Source organism: Doryrhamphus excisus, linkage group LG1 (genome assembly GCF_037039965.1).
Source record: "Doryrhamphus excisus strain RoL-2023G ecotype Guam linkage group LG1, RoL_Dexc_Guam_v1.1, whole genome shotgun sequence".
NCBI lineage: Eukaryota > Metazoa > Chordata > Actinopteri > Syngnathiformes > Syngnathidae > Doryrhamphus > Doryrhamphus excisus.
Genome location: NC_136357.1, coordinates 24,093,045 through 24,118,776, shown reverse-complemented (window position 1 = coordinate 24,118,776; position 25,732 = coordinate 24,093,045). Strand labels below are relative to the sequence as shown.

Below are 25,732 nucleotides of genomic sequence, written 5' to 3'. Positions count from 1 at the left end.
AAATGTCATCATGCTAGTATTGAGCCTATACCGATACCACCTTGCTATCGATATATGAGTCGACCCACCCGCCGCTGGCAAGTGTCACTTTACAAAGCAGGATAACTTCCTAAATAGACTTGCACCCCACAAGCACGTAAAGCATTTCTATTATTCGCTATGGACTAAAATGTGGGGACTTCACAGCGCCACTTTTACCAACAATTGTACTTTTACAGTCGGGGGACTCAACATAAGAAGGTTTTTGCTTGCTGGATGGAATCAGACCGTCTCCTGGTAGATAGTGCCCATGGAGCAGCTCCCGGAGGTTATGGATCCTGGACGGACAAGGACCTTGAAGGGGAAGCGGTCTGCTCGATCGTTTGTGATTCGAGCATTGAACAAAGAGGTAAGATATGTGTTTCGTTTGGTATGATGGACGTGTCAGGATAAATACATGTGTATAATGATCAGAAAGTTCGTCACTATCGTCAAAACATGTTAAACACAGGAAGTCAGCAAACTATCAGGAATATGATTTGCTTCTTCCAACTCCTTTTTCAGATATTGAATTAATTGATTCGTTGTCAGTAGTTGTAGTGTATTTGTAAAAGTTGTTTATGGATCTGCAATTACGTCAATAAGTAGAAGAAATCAAAGTCGTCAGTAATGGGCAGGACAATCACCTGGCATGAAGATTACAATTTATTTTAGCTTTATTTATCTTTGATCTTTTTATCTTTAACTATTGACGATCATTCACTTCATTGTCATATTGTCCCGGAACACAATTCTATTATTCTTATTCCCTCGTTTTTTTAACGCTCACCTTCATCCACATTCCAACCATTCCAACATGAAAATGTTCACTCAATCAGGACATGATAGAGTAGCTAGCTAGTCATACATTCCCCCAAGATTGTTGACAAGTACTTTGGCTTCTATTATGCTCATTTTTCGGCCCTTTGTATTGAGTTGTGGAGTCCTATAGGGCAACTACACACAATAACCAGCACAAAAAGCGTTATAGTGCTTCCAGAATCTGCACCTATTCAGCTGTATTTCTTTGGATTTCGTGGTCCCCATGAAAATGGTCTGTTTGAATTTACGGCCCGTCTCCAGTAAATAAATTTTTTTTTACATTTTTCTTGTACATCCAATTTCTTCTGATCGGTCTGTGTTCCCTTTTGAGAGCCACTCCATTGCCGTTGTCTCCAGCTGTGTCCAATATCTCCTTTGTGGTCACTTTCTTCCACACAGCTAATGCTAAAGCTAAAGCTTTGAAGTTCAGCTGTTGGTGACAGTTAGCTTGACTTGTTAGCGGCTCGCGGCGATCGTATTTGGCTTAGAGTGGCAAACCAGGAAGTAGGGAAATAGATGCTACTATCACACTATCTCGCGGCACCCCTAGTTCTTAACATATTTTTATTACTAAATGTCCTTGTTAGCATCTTGCTAATACATGGAAACAGGAAGTGCAAGTCAGCTCTGTCGCGCTTCTATGATGTCAGCAGCGGTCAGGATTTTGGCTAACAAAAATGTTTACACAATATGTTAGTATACTTTTACAATTATAGTTTTACATGCATGAAACAAGTCGAAAATGAATATAACTGATGAATGAAAGGGATAAATGAACATTTAAGTTTACTTTTACAGCCAAAGACACGTGACTGAGAGATCAACACGAACACCAACTTGGTATTTTGTTATGAGTTCATTCATTTTCTATCGCTTATCCTCACGAGGGTCGCGGGGGTGCTGGAGCCTATCCCAGCTGTCTCCAGGCAAGTGGCGGGGTACACCCTGGACTGGTGGCCAGCCAATCACAGGGCACATATAGACAAACAACCATTCACACTCACATTCATACCTATGGACAATTTGGAGTCGCCAATTAACCTAGCATGCATGGTTTTGGAACATGCAAACTCCACACGGAGATGGCCGAAGGTGGAATTTAACTCGGGTCTCCTTGCTGTGAGGCCTGCGCGCTAACCACTCTGACGCTGTGTGTTTCTCATCTTCTTTAGCTAAATTATGAATGACTCGTGTATGTGTCGTTGTCATCTGTAATAGAGGATGTCCTCAGACAATTCAGTCCATGCAGTGAGAAGGAGGGTTAGAATGAATTGAATTGAATTAATTAATTTTTCATAGAAAAAAAAAACAAATGTCAAGTGTCTTGTAATTGTTCCATTTCAAGTACTTCTTTCTTTCACACTTCTTAGTTATTTTCAAAGTGTTGACCTGTGTATTTGTGTTGCCATATCACTTCTTTACCACAATGACACATTGTGTGGTGAGTCAACAGCACAAAATGTGTGAGCAGAAGTGATGCATCGTGTTACTGTTGTAAAAAGCCACTCCTTGACTTTTTAATTTTACTCTTTTCATCCTACCTTCAATGCCAGTAATTATGCAATACCTAAATATTCACTATTTACTTGCACTTTACTATTAATGTTAATTGTGATCCAAAGATACAAGATCCTCAAACCACATTGTTTGACGGTCACCTGCATGGCACTGACCTGATGCAGGTTGTGCAGCGATTGTTTGTAGCTGGTTGAGAGCATAGTGACTGGTTAGTGTTGGTGTAATACTACAACATACTCACGGTTCAGTATGTACTAGGAAAGTAACGGTTGCGTGGCATCCTTGCGTCACGGTTCAGTGCATACCGTGGTACAGTAGGGGAACAAAACGACAATAATGCAAAATTGAAATTGAAATCTCTTGGCTGATAATTAGCCAATAAATAACATTCTCAAATACAATATGCAAACATTGATAGACAGAAGAAAACAACGTTAACACACCACAGCTGTTGAACTCCTTCCGTACGTCCGTCCGCTTTCTACGGTGCTTATATTCACTAGGGTTGCGGGGGCGCATGCTGGAGCCTATCCCAGTTGACTTCAGGCGAGAGGCGAGGTACTGTTTAACGCCGATTAAAAAAACAAAAAACAAACGCACCCGACCAATTAAGAATTATACCGGGAACACCGGAAAGGATTGGATTGCAAGGTTTATTTTTGAAAAAGTTTTTTTCGAAAATTGATGATTTTACACTTGAAATTTTCACAGTTTTCTTTTTTTTATGTTGTTTTCTGGACAATATTATAAAGCTACAACATTGTTCTTGTCTTCCCATTCATCTGCACCATTCATTCATATGAAATGAACACAGTTGAAGCTACTTTTAGCCGTTAGCACCAGTTTGACAATTCTATTTCATGGAAAATACAGAGAGTAGCATCTGTCAGATACTTTTAAAAAGGAGACGAGGAGGTGATCAATTAACCATCTCATCACTTTACTGAATAAGGCATAGTATACAGAGGAAGAGAAGAATGTAACCAACCTAACAAAAACTGTCAGCCGGGCTAAACAAAACTCTTCATCATCAACGTTCAGGGTGGCAACACTATCCAATAAGTGTAACAAACTTTCATCTACAGAGTTACTATTTACAGGAAACGTGTGTTGCATGCATACACACGCTCGCACCACCATGACCACCATGACATGCATGCATAAAGCATGGGTAAGGAAGCTACGCAACAGAGTACAGTGAAGCCCAAACCTGTTGCATTCTTCTAAAATTGAAAGTATGTTTTATCTTTTTTACAGATTTCAATGACATTCACAAGCGTTACAAAAAACTCCCATTTTCCATGATTTTCAGACAGGCCAAAAAAAGTGATGTCATGGCAAAGTGCGCCTCCTTTACATCTGCTTTATGTGTGGTGGGCATGGATGCGAGATAGAATCCCCCTCAACTCCAAGATCATAGAATAACACTTGAATGAGCAACCTATACTGTCATGAACCTCACCGCTTGTCACTGCGTTTTCACGTGGAATGCCTCGCCTATTCCTCCACTTTCAGACAGACTGTCATTCGCTTGAAATATGTAGAGTGTGTGACATAAGGTCACGGAGTGAGCTTTTTGCCAAACACGGACTCGCACATATGCTAAACACACAGAGCAAAATGAATTGCAAAACTGTGTTCCATAACGGTGGATTATTCCGTGCAGGGCGTGTACCGAACAGTCCGTACCACGTATTGTTACATCCCAAGTATTTACAGTACATACAGTACTTTGGTTTTAAGGTCACAAAATGAGTAGCAAAAAAGTTTTATGAGTAGCAAAAAAGTTTTAAACTTTTATGTTAACAGCTTTAATGATTCATAAAACCAATTTCGAAAGCAACATAGTTGATATAAAGTCGTTATCAAAGACATCAGAGAACTAGACTATATTATGATGACATCATACTACAAGGAAAATGAAAGATCCAACCTGCAAGCAAAGAATGATGCAGTCTGTTGGAATAAAGTCATCAGCAATCTCGACCTACCTCTTATCCTCATGAGGGTCGTGGGGGTGCTGGAGCCTATCCCAGCATGCACAGGGAGAACATGCAAACTCCACACAGAGATGGCCGAGGGTGGAATCAAACTCAGGTCTCCTAGCTGTGTGGCCTGCGTGCTAACCACTCACCCATGACCTATATCACAATACAAAATAATTTATCAATTTTATGTGAATAACTGTTTTTACGAGCAATGCAGCAACACAATTCAATTTGACAATAAATAAAGCAACATCCTTCAAATTCTCAAATTCTACTTTGTAACAATAATTCTAACAATGCAGATGACTAACTAGAGAATTAGTTGGACAGATGGGATCACATTCATTCATACATTCATTTTCTACCACTTATCCTCACGAGGGTCGCGGGAGGTGCTGGAGCCTATCCCAGCTGTCTTCGGGTGAGTGGCGGGGTACACCCTGGACTGGTGGCCAGCCAATCACAGGGCACATATAGACAAACAACCATTCACACTCACATTCATACCTATGGACAATTTGGAGTCGCCAATTAACCTAGCATGTTTTTGGAATGTGGGAGGAAACCCGGAGAGTGAGGGAGCGATATTTGAAGCACGCTGTAGCAAGGGGCGACTGTACATGTAATGTCTTTAATTTAAGTGGGACGTCATTATTCTTGCTAATCCCATAATGAAACAAAAACACAAAAATGTCATATAGGAAGCGCATGCATATATTTTAACCCCCTGGGAAGACAAAACATTATATTGCACTTGCAATTTGGTAGGTACTAATCTGTATAGATCCAAACTGACACTCCCAGTTTTTTTTCTTTCTTTCATCCTTTTTTTCTTACCTGCTGTGTCAGGTAAGCTTTTATTTATAATGTTGAGCACAGACTAGCATGGCTAGCCTTTCTCATGTCCGCCCCCTCCACATGCCCAAGTACCCCCTTTCCATAGCCATCCTTATGCAATGCCTATTTTAACATAACGTTTTTTCTCGGAAATGTACAATTTTATTCTCATAATGTTCTGATTTTTTTCTTTTAAAGATATGATAATAAAATCATACATTTACAACTATTCTCGGGATCTCAGAAAATGTTTATAACAGGAAAAGGAGGGGCTTATGTGAACTTTGGCCTTGGGCAAAGGTAATATTATTATTTTTTTCATTTTTTTTTTCTCTCGTAAATTTACAATGTTATTAACTTAGCGGTAACAGCGACGTGGAACACAGAGCTGTGATTGGTTGGCTTTTGTTCCTACATTTGCATTTTCGCTCCCGCAGAAGTGACAAAAAGTCAGCCATAACACAAGAAATCAAGCAATTTGTGGAGCAAGTTACTCTGGTCAGAAGAGTCGGTGTCTTTGTCCCATGACATATTTCACCAGGAAGGCCGAGTATTCCCAAATTGGAGACCACAGAAGAGGCTTTTCAAGTCATGACTCGCACTAGCCAAAGGTTGCATTTATTTACCAAGTCGATGCTTAACGGGAGGCGCGTGTCCCTCTAATGTGTTTGCTGTAGGAAATTGGATCATCTCTGCACCAAACTGAAGATTCTATCCTGAAAAATCATATTATGAATGAATTTACCGTTTGTGGGTTTCTTGGTATTCCGGGTGTACCCTGCATCTTGCATTAAGTGAGCTGGGAAGTGACTCCTCCTTATCCCAGCGCTCCGACACCAGGTTTAAACAGGACCTCTTGATTTTTCTGTAGACATAAGCAACCAGTCAGGCCGGTTTGTCAGACAGTCATCTGTTAGACTTCTCCTGTTTGTCTTTAGAAAGATGGCATGTTACCTGCTTTCCATTGGTCAGAAGAGCTCTTGTGCAGGTAGACCAGGTGATTCAGGACGCTTGAATCCACAATGCCTCCAACTCGGGGATACATGAAGATCTGTTCGCATTTACACTAATAGAAATGGTCTTGGTACTCTCACTTGTTTCTCTTCCGACAGATGAGGAGCTGTACATCCAACAGGCTGCTATTCTCCTTGAAGATGCCATACAGGTATCCCAAAATACTTCCTTTTTACATTTTCAGGATGGAGCCTCGAAATTGCTTCTCACTTTCATGCTTGAAGTCAAATAAATTGTCTAAACTGGACACAAATAGGATATGATCTATTAAGTAGGATATGAAGACTGGAAAATGGTGGGTGGGACTGCATAAACATGTTCCTGGGAAATTTTGGAGAACAAATATTCAAGTTGGGTTATTAAAAATAGTAATCCGTAGCCAACAAAGCAGCAAAAAAGTTTTGTTAACGTCATGCAAAAGTTTTTATTGTTATAAAACATAATAAAATCACTGTACAGAAATCTTATTATTGTTTTTCAGTTGTAAAAAAAAGAATGAGTGTTTGCATTTAAAAGAAAAATATGGGAAAGAGATGGAAATGTTCAATGTAATATGACATCCGTCTGTCTATTGATCTATCCATCAATACTCAATATTAATCATGTGTATTTGTCTTCTTCCAGTATCGCTCCATAAACCACAAAGTTGATGCCAGCTCACTGCGCCTGTATCGATGTTACTACTCCAGGATGTTCCAGTGGTTAGTTCTTTTCACTGTCTTCTGTTTTCTGTCAGGCTAGCGTCATCTCTAGGTGAGATGCTACAATTAGTTACAAATGTTTATGTATGTTTATGATTTTTTCCCAAGTACACTTTAGTGGAGAGTTTGGATGGAACTGTGTTTTGAAGGGGGCCTAAGGGACTTCGATCAACTGATGCGTAAAATTACCTAACCATACCTAAAGTTGTAGCTTTAGTGTTTTTTATATTGTTTATAGGTACATTAAGCAGACACCATATGTAATATAGTATGAACGACATATAGTATATAATGTACACAGTGGAACCTTGGTTAGCATACGCCCTGGTTAGCATGTTTTTTGGTAGTTACAGCAAAATTTTGCTTCGGTACGCAAAATGTGGAACATAAACCAAGTCAAGCCAACCAATCAGGTGAGCACGGTTTTATTGTTTGTGGTGATCGCGGACCAATTTTGCCGCACTTTGCGTACATTTACCGGTTAATGTTCCAGTTAACATCCATGTTATTGATACAATACATGAATACCGGAGTCCAACTGTTTTGAATGTATTTTTATTACAAAATGTCCTTGTTAGCATCCCGTTAGCTTGCTAATACATGGAAACAGGAAGCGGAAGTCGGCTCCATTGCCATCAGCGGTTGACTGTAGCTATTAGACGGTTATTACGCGGTTTGCCACAATTCTCAAAAATTTTAATGCAAAAGTTTTTTTTTATAGTTTTACATGCATCAACAGTACAAATATATAAAAATTATGAATGAAAGGGATGTTTTTGGAAAAGACGTGTAGAAGTGGGATCAACACCTTGGTGTTTTCGGCTATTTATTGAATTCAATAGAATTTCTCACTTTCTTTATCAACATGTTGTCACTTGCAACTTTTTTTGGCTCCATTTTGGATTATTTTTGCATCTGTGGTCAAAAGAAAAGTAGAGACACTACGGAATTCAAGAATTAACTGGCGTCCGTGTTGATGTTGGTGCCACATTGTGTCTTTTTCAGCAGTCACGTCTTCAGTGAAGGTAAAAGTAACCTTAAATGTGCATTTATCCTTTCAATAGTCATTTATATTTTGAACTGTTTTCTGCATGTAAAGCTCTAATTGTAAAACTATAAAACATATTTTGTTTTATGAACAGATAATCATTGAATTTCTATTATTTCTTATGGGCAAAATGGACTTGCTTTTAGTTAGAGTAAGACACTCATCAAGGTTCCACATTTTCATATCTGATTTTGCTACATACTGTAGTTGCAGTTTTTACATCCAAGCCGCTTTCACACTTTCTGTTCAATTTTTCGCCTTTTTGTCAGGTTAGTTTTTTTAACAATCTTTACAAGAATAAAATCTAAATACCAAAAAACAAAAGTTGGATTCTAACCAGAAAAAAGTCAAAATTTTATGAGAATAAACTCGTAATATTATGAAGAAAAACAGAAACAAACAAAAGAAGATAAAGTTGTCATTTTTGGAAAATTAGGGGAAATGTTACAACATTATGGGAATCAAATAAAAGCATTGTGGGAATAAAATCAACCCCACCGCTTGCTCCCAAAGACATATTCATACATTTACATTTTTTTTGCACCAGAGACACAAAGAATACAATAGAAGAGAGCACATTGGGTGACATTTGAAGCCGAGAAACCGTCACAAGGTGGCAGAAGTGCATTTTATAAGACCTCGGCATGCATCTAATACCTTGTGAAAGAGAGCTCTGCAACAACCAGGAAGTAAAAAGGCGTCTTGCATTGAAGGGAAATTTTAACACACACACAAAAGCATGCTCTCACACAGTTCAGTTGCAAATGTGAACATTTTTAATAGTTCATGGTGTTATATTTATAAGAAATGGTTATTTTCATGCAAAACAACTAACAACGTTTAGACATATTGGCTAAATTTGTATCAAAGTCAAAGTTATGCTTGAAATGTATCTTTTCACAAAAAACCTTTTTTATCGAGAACTGATACCCTGCTGAAACTTAGCTATGTTCTACAGAACAAACCTTCCCTTTTCTTTTGGTAAATGCCATGTTTATACAGCACAAGAAAACACAATATTCTGTGTGCCTTGAAAAATCAGAATCATCAAAAATGTTGGGTACCAAGAGGGACGGCTTTTGAAAAATGGCTGGGATTGAATGAGTTAATAGGCTTTTTCACCTCCAGTCATCCCTTGTTTATCATGGTAATTGTTTCCAAACCACATAACACACAAATACAGGTCGCAAATATCCAACTTGAGCACTGTGAATGTAGGCTTAATGTGATCCTTTTTGAGCCTGTCCTGCTCTGGCAGTATGTTTTGAGTGTGTGAAAGAATTCATACACTGTGTAGTGCAGAAGAGTGGATATTTTATCATAATGCCATTTCCATCCATTTGTCTATTTGACATCTTCCATCTATACCCATACAGGGGCTTTGGCCTGACCATTGCGGTGGTGCTGTTGCTGGCGTTTGTGGAGCGCCCGTCATCTCTTTCGGTCACCTCTGACTCACGATACCGCTCTCCATCCTGGGAGCCTCCTTGCGGCTTCACTGAGAGCATCGAGATCGTCTGTCTTATCATCTTCACTCTTGATCTTGCTGTGAAGGTACATCAAACCAGACATATTTTTTTTTACGAGATATCATATTCAAAATCTAACCAAGCCTATTTCCCATTGTGGGTCTGCAGAGCTACCTGATTGGCTGGGATGAATTTAGGAAAAACAAATGGCTGATTAGCTATACCGTTGTCATTACCGTCTCCATCATCGATTGGGTCTTGTCTCTCAGCATGCTGTGTGATGAGGTGAGAATTACACTAGTCATTATTTCAATTAACTGAACCACTTGGTTTTGTATATTCCACAATTGGTTCAGTCACACAGGTTTTTTTTATTTTTTATTTTTATTTTTTACTGTATTAGTATTAGAGCAGTCGTGTATGTAAAGAGTGAACAGGAGGGGGCTCAATACACAACCTTGAGGGGAACCAGTGCTGAGTGTGATGGTGGAGGGAGAGGTGGGTGCCAAGTTTGATGGACTGAGGGCGGTCCGTCAGGAAGTCTTTAATCCACTGGCAGATGGGGGTGGAGATGCCCAGGTGGGACAGTTTCTGGACCAGGATCTCCGGGATGATGTGGTTGAAGGCTGAGCTGAAGTCCAGGAAGAGCATCCTCACGTAGCTTCCTAGGTCCTCCAGATGACTCAGTGCAGTGTGGAGTCCCATGGTTATAGCATCCTCTGTGGATCGAAGGCAAACATACAAAATGGACTGTTCCATTTTGTTAATTTGACACAATCTTTGTTGATTTGAACACACAATTAATTTTACACTTTTTTTATAGTATTTGGTAGATGGAGGAGTATTCTTAAAGTCAGGAGGCCATGAGCAGTGTCAAAGTTGTCAAAGATAGTTTTACTTCAATTCCATAGTGGTGGTGTGGATAGGTGAAGTTGTAGAATAACTCACCCTGTCATACTTACTGACCTGACGTCTGTGGGAATCACTTCAAATCTTCTAAAGTGACATTTTCTGCTCTTCTGATTAGAAACTAAGAGTACGGCGACTTATTAGACCGTTCTTCCTCTTGCAAAACTCCTCCCTGATGAAAAAGACACTCAAGTGCATCAAGAGAACTCTACCAGAGATTGCCAGGTATCTACTTTCTTCAACATTGAATGGCTCTGACTGAAAGCACACAAATTTCTTTCTTCTTAATTTATTGCAGACATGCATACTATGTTACATTAATGTTTCTCTCATATACATTTATAATATCTATTTATATAATTACATATATGTACACACATATACACACACACATATATATATATATTTGTGCACATGAAGTATACATACACATATTCATACATATACATACACACACATATATATATATATATATATATATATATATATACATATATATTCATTCATTTTCTACCGCTTTTCCTCATGAGGGTCGGGAGGGTTGCTGGAGCCTATCCCAGCTGTCTTCGGGCGAGAGGCGGGGTACACCCTGGACTGGTGGCCAGCCAATCCCAGGGCACATATAGACAAACAACCATTCACACTCACATTCATACCTATGGACAATTTGGAGTCACCAATTAACCTAGCATGTTTTTGGAATGTGGGAGGAAACCGGAGTACCCGGAGAAAACCCACGCATGCACGGGGAGAACATGCAAACTCCACACAGAGATGTATACACACATACAGTGCATCCGGAAAGTATTCACAGCGCTTCACTTTTTCTACATTTTGTCATGTTACGGCCTCATTCCAAACTGAATTAAATTAATCTCTTACCTCAAAATTCTACACAAAATACTCCATTATGACAATGTGAAAAAAGATTTTTTTTTACATGTTTTGAATTTATTAAAAATAGAAAACAAAAAAATCACATTTACATAAGTATTCACAGCCTTTGCCATGAAGCTCAAAATTGAGCTCAGGTGCATCTTTTTTCCACTGGTCATCCTTGAGATCTTTCTACAGCTCAATTGGAGTCCACCTGCAGTAAATTCAGTTGATTGGACATGATTTGGAAATATAATAACTGTCTATATAAGGAAAAGCCACTCCTTAGTAAAAGGAACATGGCAGCCCGTCTGGAATTTGCCAAAAAGCACCTGAATGACTCTCAGACCATGAGAAACAAAATTCTCTGGTCTGATGGCTTTCGTCTGGCCACTCTATCGTACAGGCCTGATGGGTGGATTGCTGCAGAGATGGTTGTCCTTCTGGAAGGCTCTCCTCTCTCCACAGAGGAACTCTGGAGCTCTGACAGAGTGACCATCGGGGCCTTGGTCACCTCCCTGACTAAGGCCCTTCTTCCCCGATCGCTCAGTTTAGAAGGCCGGCCAGCTCTAGGAAGAGTCCTGGTGGTTCCAAACGTCTTCCATTTACGAATAATGGAGGCCACTGTGCTCATTGGGACCTTCAAAGCAGCAGAAATTTTTCTGTATCCTTCCCCAGATTTGTGCCTCAAGACAATCCTGTCTCGCAGGTCTACAGACAGTTCTTTTGACTTCATGCTTGGTGTCAACTGTGGGACCTTATATAGACAGTTATTATATTTCCAAATCATGTCCAATCAACTGAATTTACTGCAGGTGGACTCCAATTAAGCTGTAGAAAGATCTCAAGGATGATCAGTGGAAAAAAGATGCACCTGAGCTCAATTTTGAGCTTCATGGCAAAGGCTGTGAATACTTATGTAAATGTGATTTTCTTGTTTTCTATTTTTAATAAATTCAAAACATGTCAAAAAAAACCTTTTTTCACATTGTCATAATGGAGTATTTTGTGTAGAATTATGAGGTAAGAGATTAATTTAATACAGTTTGGAATGAGGCTGTAACATGACAAAATGTAGAAAAAGTGAAGCGCTGTGAATACTTTCCGGATGCACTGTATATAAACTCACTATACTATATATACTTTACTCACTTCCAAACCTTTCAGTCACATACCCCTTCAAGCATCTGACTGGAATTCATGTACCCCCAACTCCTGCACACTTAAAAAAACAAAAACCACACAATGAAACATCTTTGATATACAGCAGTGGTTCCCAAACGTTTCACAATCGTGTCTCCCTTCAGACATCTGATTGTAAGTCAGCATGTGCAGCATGACATACGTCTCAACCTGCTTCACACATCAAGGCAGGTTCAAGGACCGCTGAACAAAGTGGCTGACACGTAGTAATTAATGACATCATACATTTACGTACACATGCAAAATTGGGACTTTCTAACATAGTAGGTGTATCCAGTCAACAAACAAATGTCTGATGATTAAACAACAAGTAAACAACAATTCACATTTTATTCGAATAAAGTGGAACCAACACTTCAAGTTGAATTTGAGCTTTAATTTGATACGTCATTTACTTATTTTTATTTTTACTTATGTTTTTTTTTTCCTTTGGCTGTAAAATTTGTGCCTGTGGTAATTGTGTCCTTGTGGTGTACCCACAGTGTGATTCTGCTGTTGGCACTTCATCTTTGTCTGTTCACTATGATTGGCATGCTGTTGTTTCCCAAAACTGAGGTGAGTTCTTGGGCACTCTAATGAAGTCACTTGCAAATCACGTCAACTTATCTCACACTTGGCCTCAAATTGGTTGATCACGCCTTGGCTGTTGGTGCAACTCATTTCTACGGGTGTTCCAAGTTCTGGAGTATTTACTACCTCCTCTGTTTGCATAAAAACAGTGTTTGGAACACACATCAATTGAAGAGCATTGTATTGGAGAAAGTAATTAATTGCTACAAAAATCTCTGTAAAAAAAGTAATATGGTATGAATTATTTAATAATTACATTTATTTACATCTTTTAATGATTAAATTAAATGTACGAAGTCAGTAAAATAAGTATACAGTATTCCCTATTTTATCATGGTTCATTGGTTCCACAGCCGACCGTGATAAATCTCCAAGAAATTAATTAACATTAATTAATTAACATTAATAGACCTAATATTTTTGTGGTTGGAGCATAAAAAAACCAATTTCTGACATTCTAATTACCATTTTGACCATTATTAGAGCCTTATAGACATGAAATAACACTGCTATAGTCAACTTTGCACTCGTATTACACAATATATTAGATATAATCAGAGAAAATAAGCAATTTAAGACATAAATAAGACTTGTGCTCATGTGTGTTTCAATAAATGTCTTCTGGACGTGTGGACAGGGTCAAGGGTTCAGTATGTGTGAGGGTTCGCTGGAGTATGGTCACAACAGTAGCCCATGATGATGACTATTGGGGTTAGTATTATGTAATTATTGTGCCTGGTAATTGTTTGTGCCTATTACTCATGACACCTAGTGGCCACTGTAGTACAGTTCAGCCATGTATAGTATTACTTCATTTGGAACACTTGAAAATGCTTAATTCAGGCCAAGAATGCATAACATTTGTTTAGAAGGCAAAGCCTGTTTTTAGTATCAAGTTTGTTTTCGCATTTTTCCCCCAGTTTTCCTATTGTTTTTATTTTTTAAATTTTCCAAATATTTCTTAAATAATCTTTGTAGATTTTCTTTCATATTTTTTCCTCTTGTTTCTCAACTCTAATTTTGCCATTTTGTTTAGGACACACTGAAAAATGAAGAGTGGAAGTTGTATTTTCGAAACCTGTCGACTTCACTCACGTCTCTGCTGGTGCTGCTCACTACAGCAAACAATCCAGATGGTACTGCAACCATCCCCCCATTGGCATGCAGTATTCCTCTGATTATCAGGGTTCATTTTATGTTGTTGGTGTTTACACATTTTCTTACTTCTACAGTGATGATCCCTGCCTACTCCCTCAACAGAGGGTACGCCATTTTCTTTGTCACCTTCAGTGTCATTGGTAAGCTGTGTTTTCAGTTTTCCCTTTACTTGAGATCATATGGTTTTCTTTTGTAAAATCTCACTATACTATATGTGTTTCCTTGCAGGAACTTACTGCCTGATGAACTTACTCACTGCCATCATCTACAACCAGTTCAGGGGATATTTGCTGGTGAGTCACACATGCACAACGCAATACAAACTGGTTGCTGCCTGGAACTTTTCTGCCCTTTGGGGAAGGTGTTTTTTTTTATCATACATCATTGTGCATGTATAATTTTGGTGAAAATTCCCATGTAAAAAGAATGTTCCTTTGGCGGAAACTTGGCTAATGCTGCAAAGAGGTCCAAGTTTTTCAGAAAGGGTTTGTAATTGTCTTTGCTGGAAAAGCTGTTGTGTACATTCCAACTATTAAACTATTAATAGTTTAATTAAAAAACTATTTAAAAAAATGATATTACATTTTTTTTACTTTTTAAATGTGGCTCCTTTAATGATAATAATGTACCAATGCGTGAGTGTGTCAATAGGTTTTGTTTTCCTCGTTTTTCCTCTTCCTTTTTAATCCTAAAAGGTGAAACCTCCATCTATTGGTGGCAGTGTTACATATCGTTTTCACTTTATCAAACTCTTTTGTCTACTATTTTCCTGTATTTTTTCTCTTTTTTGCTATTTTTTGTTTCTCAAACTTGTTCCTCTTTTTTTTCTTGAGTTTTTCGTTTTCAAAATTTTCTTTTTTTTATTCTTGGAGTATATGCATTTTCATCTAGTTTAATAATAATTTCATAAGTAGTTCACACGCACACTTCCCCAGCAGGTTACCCAGCATGCCTTGCGGGTCATAAATGAGTGGTTTAGTGTAAAAATAGCCATTTTTATTGGGCGTTTCAATTAGAGGGTCCAGAGTAAAATGTTGAAAGATAATCTAAAATACACCGTTTGGTTCTGATTTGGAAGGAGGAGTGTTTTTCTGAGGCTTTTGTTCTTGTACAACCAATCAGAGTCCTCTCAAGAATGTCATTGTCATACCTGGCAAGGGTGTCCACGCCACCTCCTCCATATCAAATATACTGCTCCAAATAGAGCATTTTATTCTCATTATTCTCATGAATACCATGTATTTCAACTCTGTCTTCCATGTGTATGTTCCAGATGTCAGTCCAAACATCCATCATCAGAAGACAATTGGGAATCCGAGCTGCCTTCCAGGTCCTCATTTGTCATGAAGATGAGAATGCTGCTGAGTAAATCAACACTCTCGGTTGCACACAACATTTTACTGTATATGATTCAAACCTTTATATTGCCTTTATACAAAGGTGAACACAAAGCCCTGCAGTACTTTCTAAAAAAAAAAAAAAAACAAGCAGAAAAACGTTCAAATGTTTATATTATAATAATATGATATATAACATAAAGCTGAGAAGCATTCTGTTTTTGGTCTTTTAAATATACTGATTATGACTTAGCATTTGGTTGATTGGTTTCTACGGAGGGGACAGCCCTAGTTTAAATACTTTTTAATACTTTCAACAAGCAAAGGGAAAGTGTATTTTATTGTATTTCAAGGAGTTTTATTATTATTATTTTGATATTTGATATGTGCACCAGCAATCGCCATGACTACACATTAACTGAGACATGTACTGTATAAGACATCCAGCCATTTTTGTAGGGCTTTCAAATGTCCAACTAAATAATTGATCTGAAAAAAAGGAGAACATTGATTGAACACACACAAAAAAATAGAAGGATATTACAACATAGGAATAAATGATAAGTATTTTAAAATAGGGAGAAAGCCATGTCCACAATAAAATCTCATAGTAAATTTCTATACGGGGCTCCCATCACTGTGTTTTCCATCATTATAAAACACTGGCTGACATAGAAATACCAGAAGTTTAAAAAGTTTAAAAATAAGTTTCTTTGGATTTTTCACCATGTCCCTCCAGGACTGCAGTGGGTGCTTGGTCTGCAAAAGCAATCTCTGGGGTCTCTAATTAGCATTGGGTCAACAAACACTGGAATTAGCAACTGTGGCTATAGGCAACCTCCTGACGTCGTTTGCTAAATTGACTCCACAACACGACAATATATTTCAAAGTTGTACATACTTTATCCCTCACACTGAGAAAGCCAATGAATGTCCATTTATGCTATCAGTAAACATGATACAGATTCTCAGACATGATCTGAAGTGCTATACGGCATTGATAGTGATCTGATTTTCAGGGATCGTGTTCCTGTTGATGCGGTGCTGCAAGTGATGTCCAGGGTCCACATGCAGAACTACTACAGAGCGGCCATCACTGCGGTCAGAGCTGATTACGACTACATTTAGTACAAGGCCTGCTATAGCTGCCTATTAAGATGCCTAGTACAAATGGCTACATCTGAAAAGTGGCTTGCTTCAAACATAAAGTTGAAATCCAGCATGCATATACATTATGGTAATAGTAATTTTTCATAGGTTGGCTGTTCGTGCGATTTATAATCCAGAGCGATAAATGAAAATATATATAATTTCACAGACAGCCACAAGAGGGCACTCTAGACTTTCACACTGATATCTCTTACTCCTTAACAATTCTATATTTAAATAGTGGACGTTAGCTTACAAAGACAACTGAGAACAACAGAACACAAATGCCCCCAAAAGAAAATCATAGTTCCAAGTAGTGAAATTTGCAGCTCAGAGAAAGTTTGGAGTCAGTGAGAAACCTGTTAGGGACTTGCGTAAAGCGGAAGCTACTCTTACTATGATGAAGAAAACAAAACAGTTTATGTTACATAAACACTGGACACCTTTTCTGTTATGTTTATTTTTTGTGTAGCTGAATAACCATTGTGTTAGCATATCTTACACCTATTCAGCCTGTTCTCTATTCTTTTATTGTTAGAACTTGCATTGTCAAATAAATTACCCACAAAAATGCAACCTACAGTATGTTAGTTTCTACCTAATTATGCATTTTTTTGTGCGACTTAAATACGGTATATGTATTTGGAAGATGAGGGACATGACTGATGTCACTAACACTGATTGCGCAATTCAGCATGTAGGATGAAGCACTTATTGTATTATGATCAGGAAGCATGCTGCTGTTGGCATTGTGCATGATTTTAGCTGTTTGAAAACCCAGAGTATTTGTGATTAATGAATAGAGGGTTTTGGGTAACTTTATGCTATAACTAACATGAAATAGCAAACCTTGCTGTTTTTTTGCACTGCAATTAGTAAATAACGTGTGCTTTTGTAATTATTACTCCATATCGCTGTACAATAATTGAGATATGGTACAGTATATATTAGATGAATATGTGCCGTATTTTTCGGACTAGGTTGGCTGTTCCTGCGACTTATACTCCAGAGCGACTTATAAATGAAAAAAGTGTTTATGTTACATAAACACTGGACACCTTTTCTGTTCATGTTTATTTTTTGTGTAGCTGAATAACCATTGTGTTAGCATACCTTACACCTATTCAGCCTGTTCTCTATTCTTTATTGGTATAACTTGCCTTCCAAGAGGACGTAATGTCTGTTTTGGTCAACTAGTTTGTAAAATAAATTATCTGCAAAAAATGCGACTTATACTCCAGTGCGACTTATGTATGTTTTTTTCTACCTAATTATGCATTTTTGGCCTTGTGCAACTTATACTCTGGAGCGACTTATAGTCCAGAAAATACGGTATATTATGTTATATTATACATATAGTACAATGTCATACTTACTCCTGTTTCTTGCTGGTGGCACAGGAGGCACGTCAGTATGAAGCTGAAGGCTTCATGGATCGAGAGCAGTTCAGAAAGATATTTGACCAACTGGATAAAGACCGCATCAGAGAGGTACAGCATTTCAAGGATACTCTGTGGATAGTTCTGGCTATTATCCTTATTAATAGAGATGTTCTTTTCCAGCACCCGCCCTCACCGCAGTATAACAATGCATCACTGCAGAAGATGCAGGTGATCTTCAGCCACTACTATTTCACCATACTTGGCAATGCACTGGCCCTGGCCAACGTGGTATGCATATGTGTAAGTAAGAGTACTAAGTAAGTTCTCATGGTGAATGTTGCAGACCTTTATTCCACAGCACAGGTGTGCAAACTACAGACCTGTGGACACATGCAGTTAAAATACAAAAAATGTAAAATTCATAAAATTATATTTATTTTTTTTTATGTGGTCTGATGTGTAAAGTGCTCCTGAGAAGGGGACACAAACACACAAAGCAGATTGGATGACATTTGTACAGATAAAATAAGATAAATAATTCCTCGTGGACTGTTAGAATTCAATAGTGTCAAATATTGTGCGTGTATCAAATATATAGAGAATGGAGAGTTTCTCTCTCACTAAGCATGGATCTAATAAAGAATAATATAAGATTTTAAAAAAAGAATCAATAATAAAATCAAAATGAAATGTAAAAAAATGAATAAACACTGAACAGATCAAAAATAGCTAGGTAACTGACAATCCATTTCTACTGAAATAGCTTCACTAAATTGGCATTATTGGTCAGATCGTCATTCACCGTACATTGGCTCCAGAGCTGCAGGTTGACCCCAGTCTAAACATCAAACCCCTGATACAAGAACACCAAATGCACGCACTCACAATAACACAAAGGTGTTATCATTTCCTTTGTTTCTCCAGACTGTGTTGGTGCTCAATTCAGAAAAGTCCACAGCAGAGAGAGACAACCACTGTATGGAGGTGAGCACAACCAGAACACCCAAGATGTCTCAACGCATCTTCAGATACCACCTGATGAGTATATGAATACAATTGACACAAAATCACTTTCTCTGTCTTGGTCAGATTATCAACCTGTGTTTTATCATCTACTACCTGTTTGAAATGGCTGTGAAAATATTCGCCTTTGGCTGGAAAGGGTACCTGTCCTACAGGAACAACATCTTTGATGGTTTCCTCACCATCTCACTACTGGTAACATTGTTTGACGCACACATTCCTTTCATGAAAGTAATCAGGCATTCACAATAATGGTGCTCTGCCGCACGGTGGACGAGTGGGTAGCATGTAGGCCACACAGTCAGGCGATGGGTAAGTGTGTTCCTGTGGGTAATTAGAGTTACAACTGTAGAAACAAATACACCGCCCAAATAATCTATATTTCAGAGTTCAATTCAAAGATAAAACTTTTTATTAAGGGACTGTTACAAACGTAATAATTGCCCACAAACATAATAAACCGCAAACGTAATACAAATCTGCAGCTTTGAATGTAATAATCCCACAAATGTAATAAATTTCCCACAAACGTAATAAAATTTGCCCACTGCAAACGTAATACTGAATTTCCTGCAAATGTAATAACTATTACATTTGCAAGAAATTATTACATTTTGTTTGTGGGCGTACAAGTGCGTTTTAGTTACAGTATATTATTGTATGTGTGATTTTGGGTGTATATGTGGAAGAAATAATCAAAAGAAATAATAAAATATAATAATAATAGGAATAATCATTTTATTAAAACAATTGCAATTATCACAATTATGTTATCTTTTTTAATTTAAAATAAATTATAATTTAATAATTAAAGATTCCTTTAATATATTCAAATTATACTCTTTGAATAATTATTTTTCCACGAAAAAAAGAAAAAAAAATATCTTGTTAAAATCCTCAAAATGACATGTACACCTTCACCCTCATTCAAAGAAGAAAGAACAAACAACAACCACAAAGATCATTATTTTGTCTCATATTACATTTGTGGGAAGTTATTACATTTACACATTTTCACTTTCCCACATATGTAATAATTTCCAACAAATGTAATAGTTATTACATTTGCAGGAAATTAACTTTTTTTTTGTCCCATCATTAGGTCCTGCAAATCACCATTTATGCAACCTACCGCTTTCCTCATTCACATGTGTAAGTTTTTCTTTCATTTATATTGTGTATTATAATAGAATATTATGCTTCTGAAGTGCCTGGTGTAGACTACTGTATAATAAATCATTGAGGTTTACATGAGGAACAGCCAGTTATACTGATTAGTAAACTGTGTGTGTGTGTGTGTGTGTGTGTGTGTTTGTCACCACAGGAACCCATCTACTAAGAGTATGTTTTCATTGTGGGAGATGGTTCGTTTTGTTAACATGCTGATTGTCTTCCGCTTCCTGCGCATCATTCCTGATATCAAGGTAGATGGGAGACTATTCCTCTTTTACTGTGTGCATGCATGTGTCTCTATGTGATAAGTGAATTACCGCTAAGTAGGATTTCTTATTTATAATTGGACAAGAGCATAGAAACATTTTTAGGACTTTCTAAATACATTTTATGGTAATAGTAATGGTTTAATTTCATTTGAACATGCATCAGATTACAATTGAATGCATCCCATAATCAGTTCCCAGTTCCACATGTCCAAAAGGAGTAGGAAGAAGCAAAGCTTATTAAATCCTACCCCTCCATCTTGTACTTTTACAATCAGTAACTGTTACATTTGTTCACTTCCTGCTTTCCTAATATAGATTAAGGTTGTTGTTTTTTTTTGTCCCGTAAAGAGCTTATAGGATATAAGTGTTTCAAATGTAGTTCTTCCCTGAGATCATATTTCTCCTCTCTTGTAGAGAAGTATTGGATGACATTTTTAGCTAAATGGTTATTTTTTAATTGGTTATTTTTCAACATTATTAAAGCCTTCTATACACCTTCACACATAACAAAAGAAAACTAAAAAACTAAAACGTCAACTTTGGAAATCAGGTTTTATGTCTTGCTCAGACTTATTAAATATTTTTTTTGTTCTGCAGCTGATGGCGTTAGTTGCAAGTACCTTGTTGGACTTGGTGAAAAACTTAAGAGCCTTTGCGGGGATACTGGTGGTGAGTAAATCAACATGTCCTAAATATGATGCAACAAAGATAATAATTTCCCAACTGATTTTGGAATTGAAGATGATATAATTTCCAATAAATATATAACAAGTTTAAAAATTTCAACTCTTCAGCATTCACACACACAAACTGCCTTCTGCAGTTATTTTCACAAACATGTTTAACACATGAGGTGAAAATGCAACATTTGTCCTGTAATATTACTGTCATAAAGTATAATGAAATGCAAAGGAGAGATCACTCTGACTGTATTCTTCTACAAAAGGGGTGTCCAAACTTTTTCCAGCGAGGGTCACGTACTGAAAAATAAAAGGATGGAAGGGTCACTTTGCTATTTTGTAAAGCAACACTGGTGTTGATATGCTAAGGAGTTATGTTTATATTTCAAGAAAAAAATGCATCGCAGCTTTGATTAGTGAAAATAAAACTTTTTGTTTTAATATTTTTACTTTATCCTCCTAAAATTACAAAAGTTTTTATTCAACCTAATTTTCAAAAAAATATATAAACGCTGTGCTACTAAAATTATGTTATTTTCAACTTTTATCTCAGAAAATTTTGACTTCATGCTTGTGAAATTACTGCTGATTTTTTCTTTTGTTGCGTGCCAACAAAAGGCCACAAATGGCCCCCACTACGCACTTTGGGCACCCCCGCTCTACACCGATCTGTCATGTGTTGCATGCTTCCTGAGTAATGTTTAAATAAACACATTGATACTTTATTTTTAAAAAAACAGCAACGTGGTACTCATCAGAGTACTGCACAGATGAGCTGAGAGTAAACTTGCACAACATACAGTATTGTCTTTTTTGATTTGGATGATTAATGAATATTAAAATGCACATTGTTTTCTGCAGGTGGTTTATTATGTGTTTGCTGTATTTGGCATCTGGCTGTTTGAGGGAGTCATTAAACCACCAGCACACATGAGGTATGGAATGATCTCAATGGAATCAATCATCAATATAATGTTTGCATACAGGAGTCACATGACCCTCAAATATTCATCATTCTATAAAACTTTTATCTCAGACTTTGTGTGTATTCCCTCATGTTTCATGTCATGTTGTGTATGTTGGACTGCCAGTGTACCTTCTAACACCAGCATGGAAAACATCACCTCCAACTTCAGCCATGCTTGTGGTACCTATGAACAGCTTGGCTACTGGCCCAATAACTTTGATGACTTTGCTGTAAGTAAGAAGATGTGTCACATCCTCGTTGTTTGGATTACTTGTAGCTATTTTTACACAACACCACACTTGTATATGTTTCTCCTGTCTCTTAGGCTTCCATCATTTTGCTGTATAATATCATGATCATTAACAACTGGCAGGCCTTCATGGATGCATACAGCAGATATACCAGCGAGTGAGGCAAAAGAAATAAAAGACAGCAGTTTTTTTTGTTGTTTTTTTTTTAAAGTTCAGTGAATTCAGCTGTGTTTTATGTTTCTCAGGTGGTCCAAAATCTACTTTGTGTGCTGGTGGCTCACCTCCTCTGTCATGTGGGTCAACTTGTTTGTGGCACTCATCCTAGAGGTCAGCACAAGTTCATTCATTCATTCATTTTCTACCGCTTATCCTCACAAGGGTCGCGGGGAGACTTCGGGCGAGAAGTGGGGTACACCCTGGACTGGTGGCCAGCCAATCACAGGGCACATATAGACAAACAACCATTCAACTCATATTCATACCTATGGACAATTTGGAGTCGCCAATTAACCTAGCATGTTTTTGGAATGTGGGAGGAAACTGGAGTACCTGGAAAAAACCCACGCATGCACAGGGAGAACATGCAAACTCCACACAGAGATGGCCGAGGGTGGAATTGAACCCTGGTCTCCTAGCTGTGAGGTCTGCACGCTAACCACTCGGTCCGCTGTGCAGCCCAGCACAAGTTAAATCTTTTCAATTACCCAAGCAGAAAAGAAACACGTTACTTTATTAGGATTCCCATTAGCTTCCATCAATCCTTAGTCATTCCTGGAGGTCCACAACAAGTAAACGTGGTTGGATTGTTGAACTGCATAAGCCACAGGGGTGCAGCGATACACTAATTCACAGTTCAGTTCCATACAATTGTGTTACAGTTCGATACCTTGTCGATACAAAACAGAAATTGCCAACATTTTTTCCTCACCTGAAAAGTACAGTTCTGCTGCACATACTTAGCACCATAGAAGACAAAAAGAACTGTGTAATAATAAGAATACAAAAATAAATGCCCTGATGGAGATCAATGTGGTGAATTTATAGTACCAGAGTAAATATTACAAAGAAATAGATCCCAACAAAATCAAATTTATACCACACCCATCATCTGGGGAACATTCTCAGCAGTATATTTAACCAAAAGCAGGTCCTTTATAAATTCAATCACTCTCTGATGGAGCTAGTACGCCTCAGTCATATTCTTTTGTGCTACTGGTACTTACAATCGGAATCGCCTTTATTGTCATTGTATTGCATACAACGAAATTCGAGTGCAACTCAACGGTGCACTTTGTAGAAGGTAAAAATAAGAATAAGGAAAAGGATAAAAATAAAACAAGGAATAACAATATAATATAAGAGTGGCAGGTGCTGTTCAAAATAAGTGTAAAGTGTCCAGTATTGCACGTTAGAAGCATTATTGTACATAACAGTGAGGTGTATGTTTTAGTAGTGCAAAAATAAGTATTTTCATTTATGATTGTTCATTGCAGTGATGGCTTTGGGAAAGAAGCTGTCCCTGAGTCTGTTTGTCCGGGATTTTTGCGACCTGTACCGCCTGCCTGAGGGCAGCAGGTCGAACTAGCTGCATATAATAGAAGAATAACTCATATGAAAGGCCTGTTCATAAACAAAAACAGCAGTATATGATGATTGTGTGTAACTTCAGTTTTAAAGTTGACAAAGCACATTTTTTCTTCATGCTTTCTGACAGAACTTCACGTATAAGTGGGACCGCAGTCACAGCTGCTCTGTTACGGATGTGGAACGAATCAGATATGAGACCTCTGTTCAACTCATATTCAAGTACGTACACGTCATGATGTTAATGAATGAGAAATATCATGAGTAACGATGCTTTATGTTTACACCCCTCTAGAGAGCAGATCAAGGAGCCAACGGATGAAGAGTTGCTTTGTCAGCTAAAACAGCACCCCCACTTACATCTACAATGGGAGCACACGTGACAGACAAGTATTACACTTGATTGGGTTGAATTGCAGGATTTTAATGCAAGTTACAGTTTTTAGACATTTTTCACATTTCGTATATTTATATCAGGCTCTTGACAAACATATTATGGTGCCAAAAATGATTATGTTGTATTAGTCACTATTATATAATGCTTTTTATCCAGTGGCTGCAGTTTTAAGAATATTATTTGCCTTCAGCATGTTCTACACTGTATGATTCTGGCAATCCCAGACAAAAAGATGTAAAACCGTGGGGGGAATCGGACACTGCTGCTCATTAACGGTGGTCCGACGTCTCACATGGAGACCACAATCGAGTGCCGGATCACCTTGGTGAATGGCGGTGTTCTGACATGGCGAGAAGAACTACCTCATCAAGCCCTGGTCCGCCATTGTCTTGGTTTGCAAAAGGTCGACATCCACATACTCGCTCAACCGCTTTGTCGACATAAAATACGAGACTCAAAGGTGTCATTTTGTTGAAAAAATAGGTCCCACTGTTGTATTTGTGTTGTCTTTTTAGGTATTTTTCTATTGCATTGTTGAATGAATGAATCAGGTATTAAGCAAGAGTTATCAAATTAAAGGGAGATTTTAATAGTTTTTAAGTTTGTTCAATAAAACTCAAATGATGTGACATGAAAGTACATTTTTGTGTTAGCTACTTTTTTTACTTTCTACAAGCCCCCATGATTGATGATTATAATCACAAAAATAACAAGTGAGTGATTTTTAGTAAAACTTTTATTGATTATTTCCATTCATTGACCGAAACATAATAACTTAAGTGGATATTTTTGTTCCTTGGTACTTAAGTGTAATAGGTAAAATGTACAGAGCAGCCAAGTTGAACTTTGTAAATATTTATAGCGCCTGCGGTCAACATAAAATACAAACATACCTGCTACATAACACAAAAAAGAATGCACTAACTGATGAGAAGCTATTGGCAGACATTTCCCGTGTAATATGTAAACCCGGAAATACTGCAAACCAAGCTGTAACTTCCGGTTAATATTGACACCTTATTTGTCTTGATTGGCACGTGGTTTTTTATTGTAACAATTGACTGCCCGAACAAAACTAAAAGTAAAAGAGTAGCTCCAATGGCCTTTAATGTCCATTTATTCGTCCAATCGCGGGGGACATATAGGCAAACAACCATTCACGCTCAAATGTGCACTTGAGTACAGTACATGTAAGAAAGTGTAAAGTTACAGACATCAGTAATTGGACATTTATATGGACAAATCGTTTTTAAGTGAACATCCACACTATCGTTTGATTTTATTGCAATTTTACTACAATGCATTTTATATTTCCTGAAAACATTGCAATACTGTATTGATATTTATACATCATTTAGTATTTTCGTAAAAAATATTACGTTCAAATAT

General features: G+C 37.6%; 2 protein-coding genes and 1 long non-coding RNA gene across 4 annotated transcripts in view; 1 reads left to right on the top strand and 2 right to left on the bottom strand.

Moving 5' to 3' along the window:
• The window catches only part of LOC131132124 (uncharacterized), a 28,687-nt gene extending 22,648 nt beyond the window's left edge, over positions 1-6,039 (bottom strand). Inside the window, exons 1-2 of the long non-coding RNA XR_009130310.2 lie at positions 5,929-6,039; positions 4,350-4,499 (exon numbers count right to left, since the gene is read on the bottom strand). This is a non-coding gene — a long non-coding RNA (uncharacterized LOC131132124). The remainder of the gene's footprint in view (positions 1-4,349; positions 4,500-5,928) is intronic.
• Positions 1-25,732, bottom strand: part of LOC131132447 (hatching enzyme 1.2-like) — a 147,688-nt gene that overhangs the window by 84,444 nt on the left and 37,512 nt on the right. The gene's annotated exons all lie outside the window — the stretch shown is intronic.
• On the top strand, positions 46-24,975 carry tpcn2 (two pore segment channel 2). 2 transcript variants are annotated; one of them, XR_013627806.1, is made up of 25 exons: positions 46-388; positions 6,296-6,348; positions 6,822-6,898; positions 9,323-9,500; positions 9,584-9,700; positions 10,443-10,549; positions 12,886-12,958; positions 14,010-14,109; positions 14,206-14,271; positions 14,360-14,424; positions 15,405-15,496; positions 16,488-16,569; positions 18,018-18,107; positions 18,180-18,299; positions 18,924-18,983; positions 19,089-19,217; positions 20,125-20,174; positions 20,347-20,446; positions 21,062-21,133; positions 22,006-22,079; positions 22,236-22,341; positions 22,437-22,515; positions 22,608-22,689; positions 24,077-24,168; positions 24,242-24,295. XR_013627806.1 is itself a non-coding variant. In XM_078792390.1 (25 exons), the coding sequence occupies exons 1-25, from the start codon at positions 256-258 to the stop codon at positions 24,327-24,329; spliced, it is 2,289 nt and encodes a 762-aa protein (XP_078648516.1). In that variant the 5' UTR covers positions 49-255; the 3' UTR covers positions 24,330-24,975. The 2 variants fall into 2 exon arrangements, 1 of the variants encoding a protein (XP_078648516.1); XM_078792390.1 differs by having other exon boundaries at positions 49-388; positions 22,437-22,519; positions 24,242-24,975.

Coding starts and splice junctions, on each gene's coding strand:
- tpcn2 (XM_078792390.1), top strand. CDS start 256: ATGGAATCAGACCGTCTCCTGGTAGATAGTGCCCATGGAGCAGCTCCC. Junction 14,272..14,359: donor TGTCACCTTCAGTGTCATTG/GTAAGCTGTGTT, acceptor GTTTCCTTGCAG/GAACTTACTGCCTGATGAAC. Junction 15,497..16,487: donor GAAGATGAGAATGCTGCTGA/GTAAATCAACAC, acceptor TCTGATTTTCAG/GGATCGTGTTCCTGTTGATG.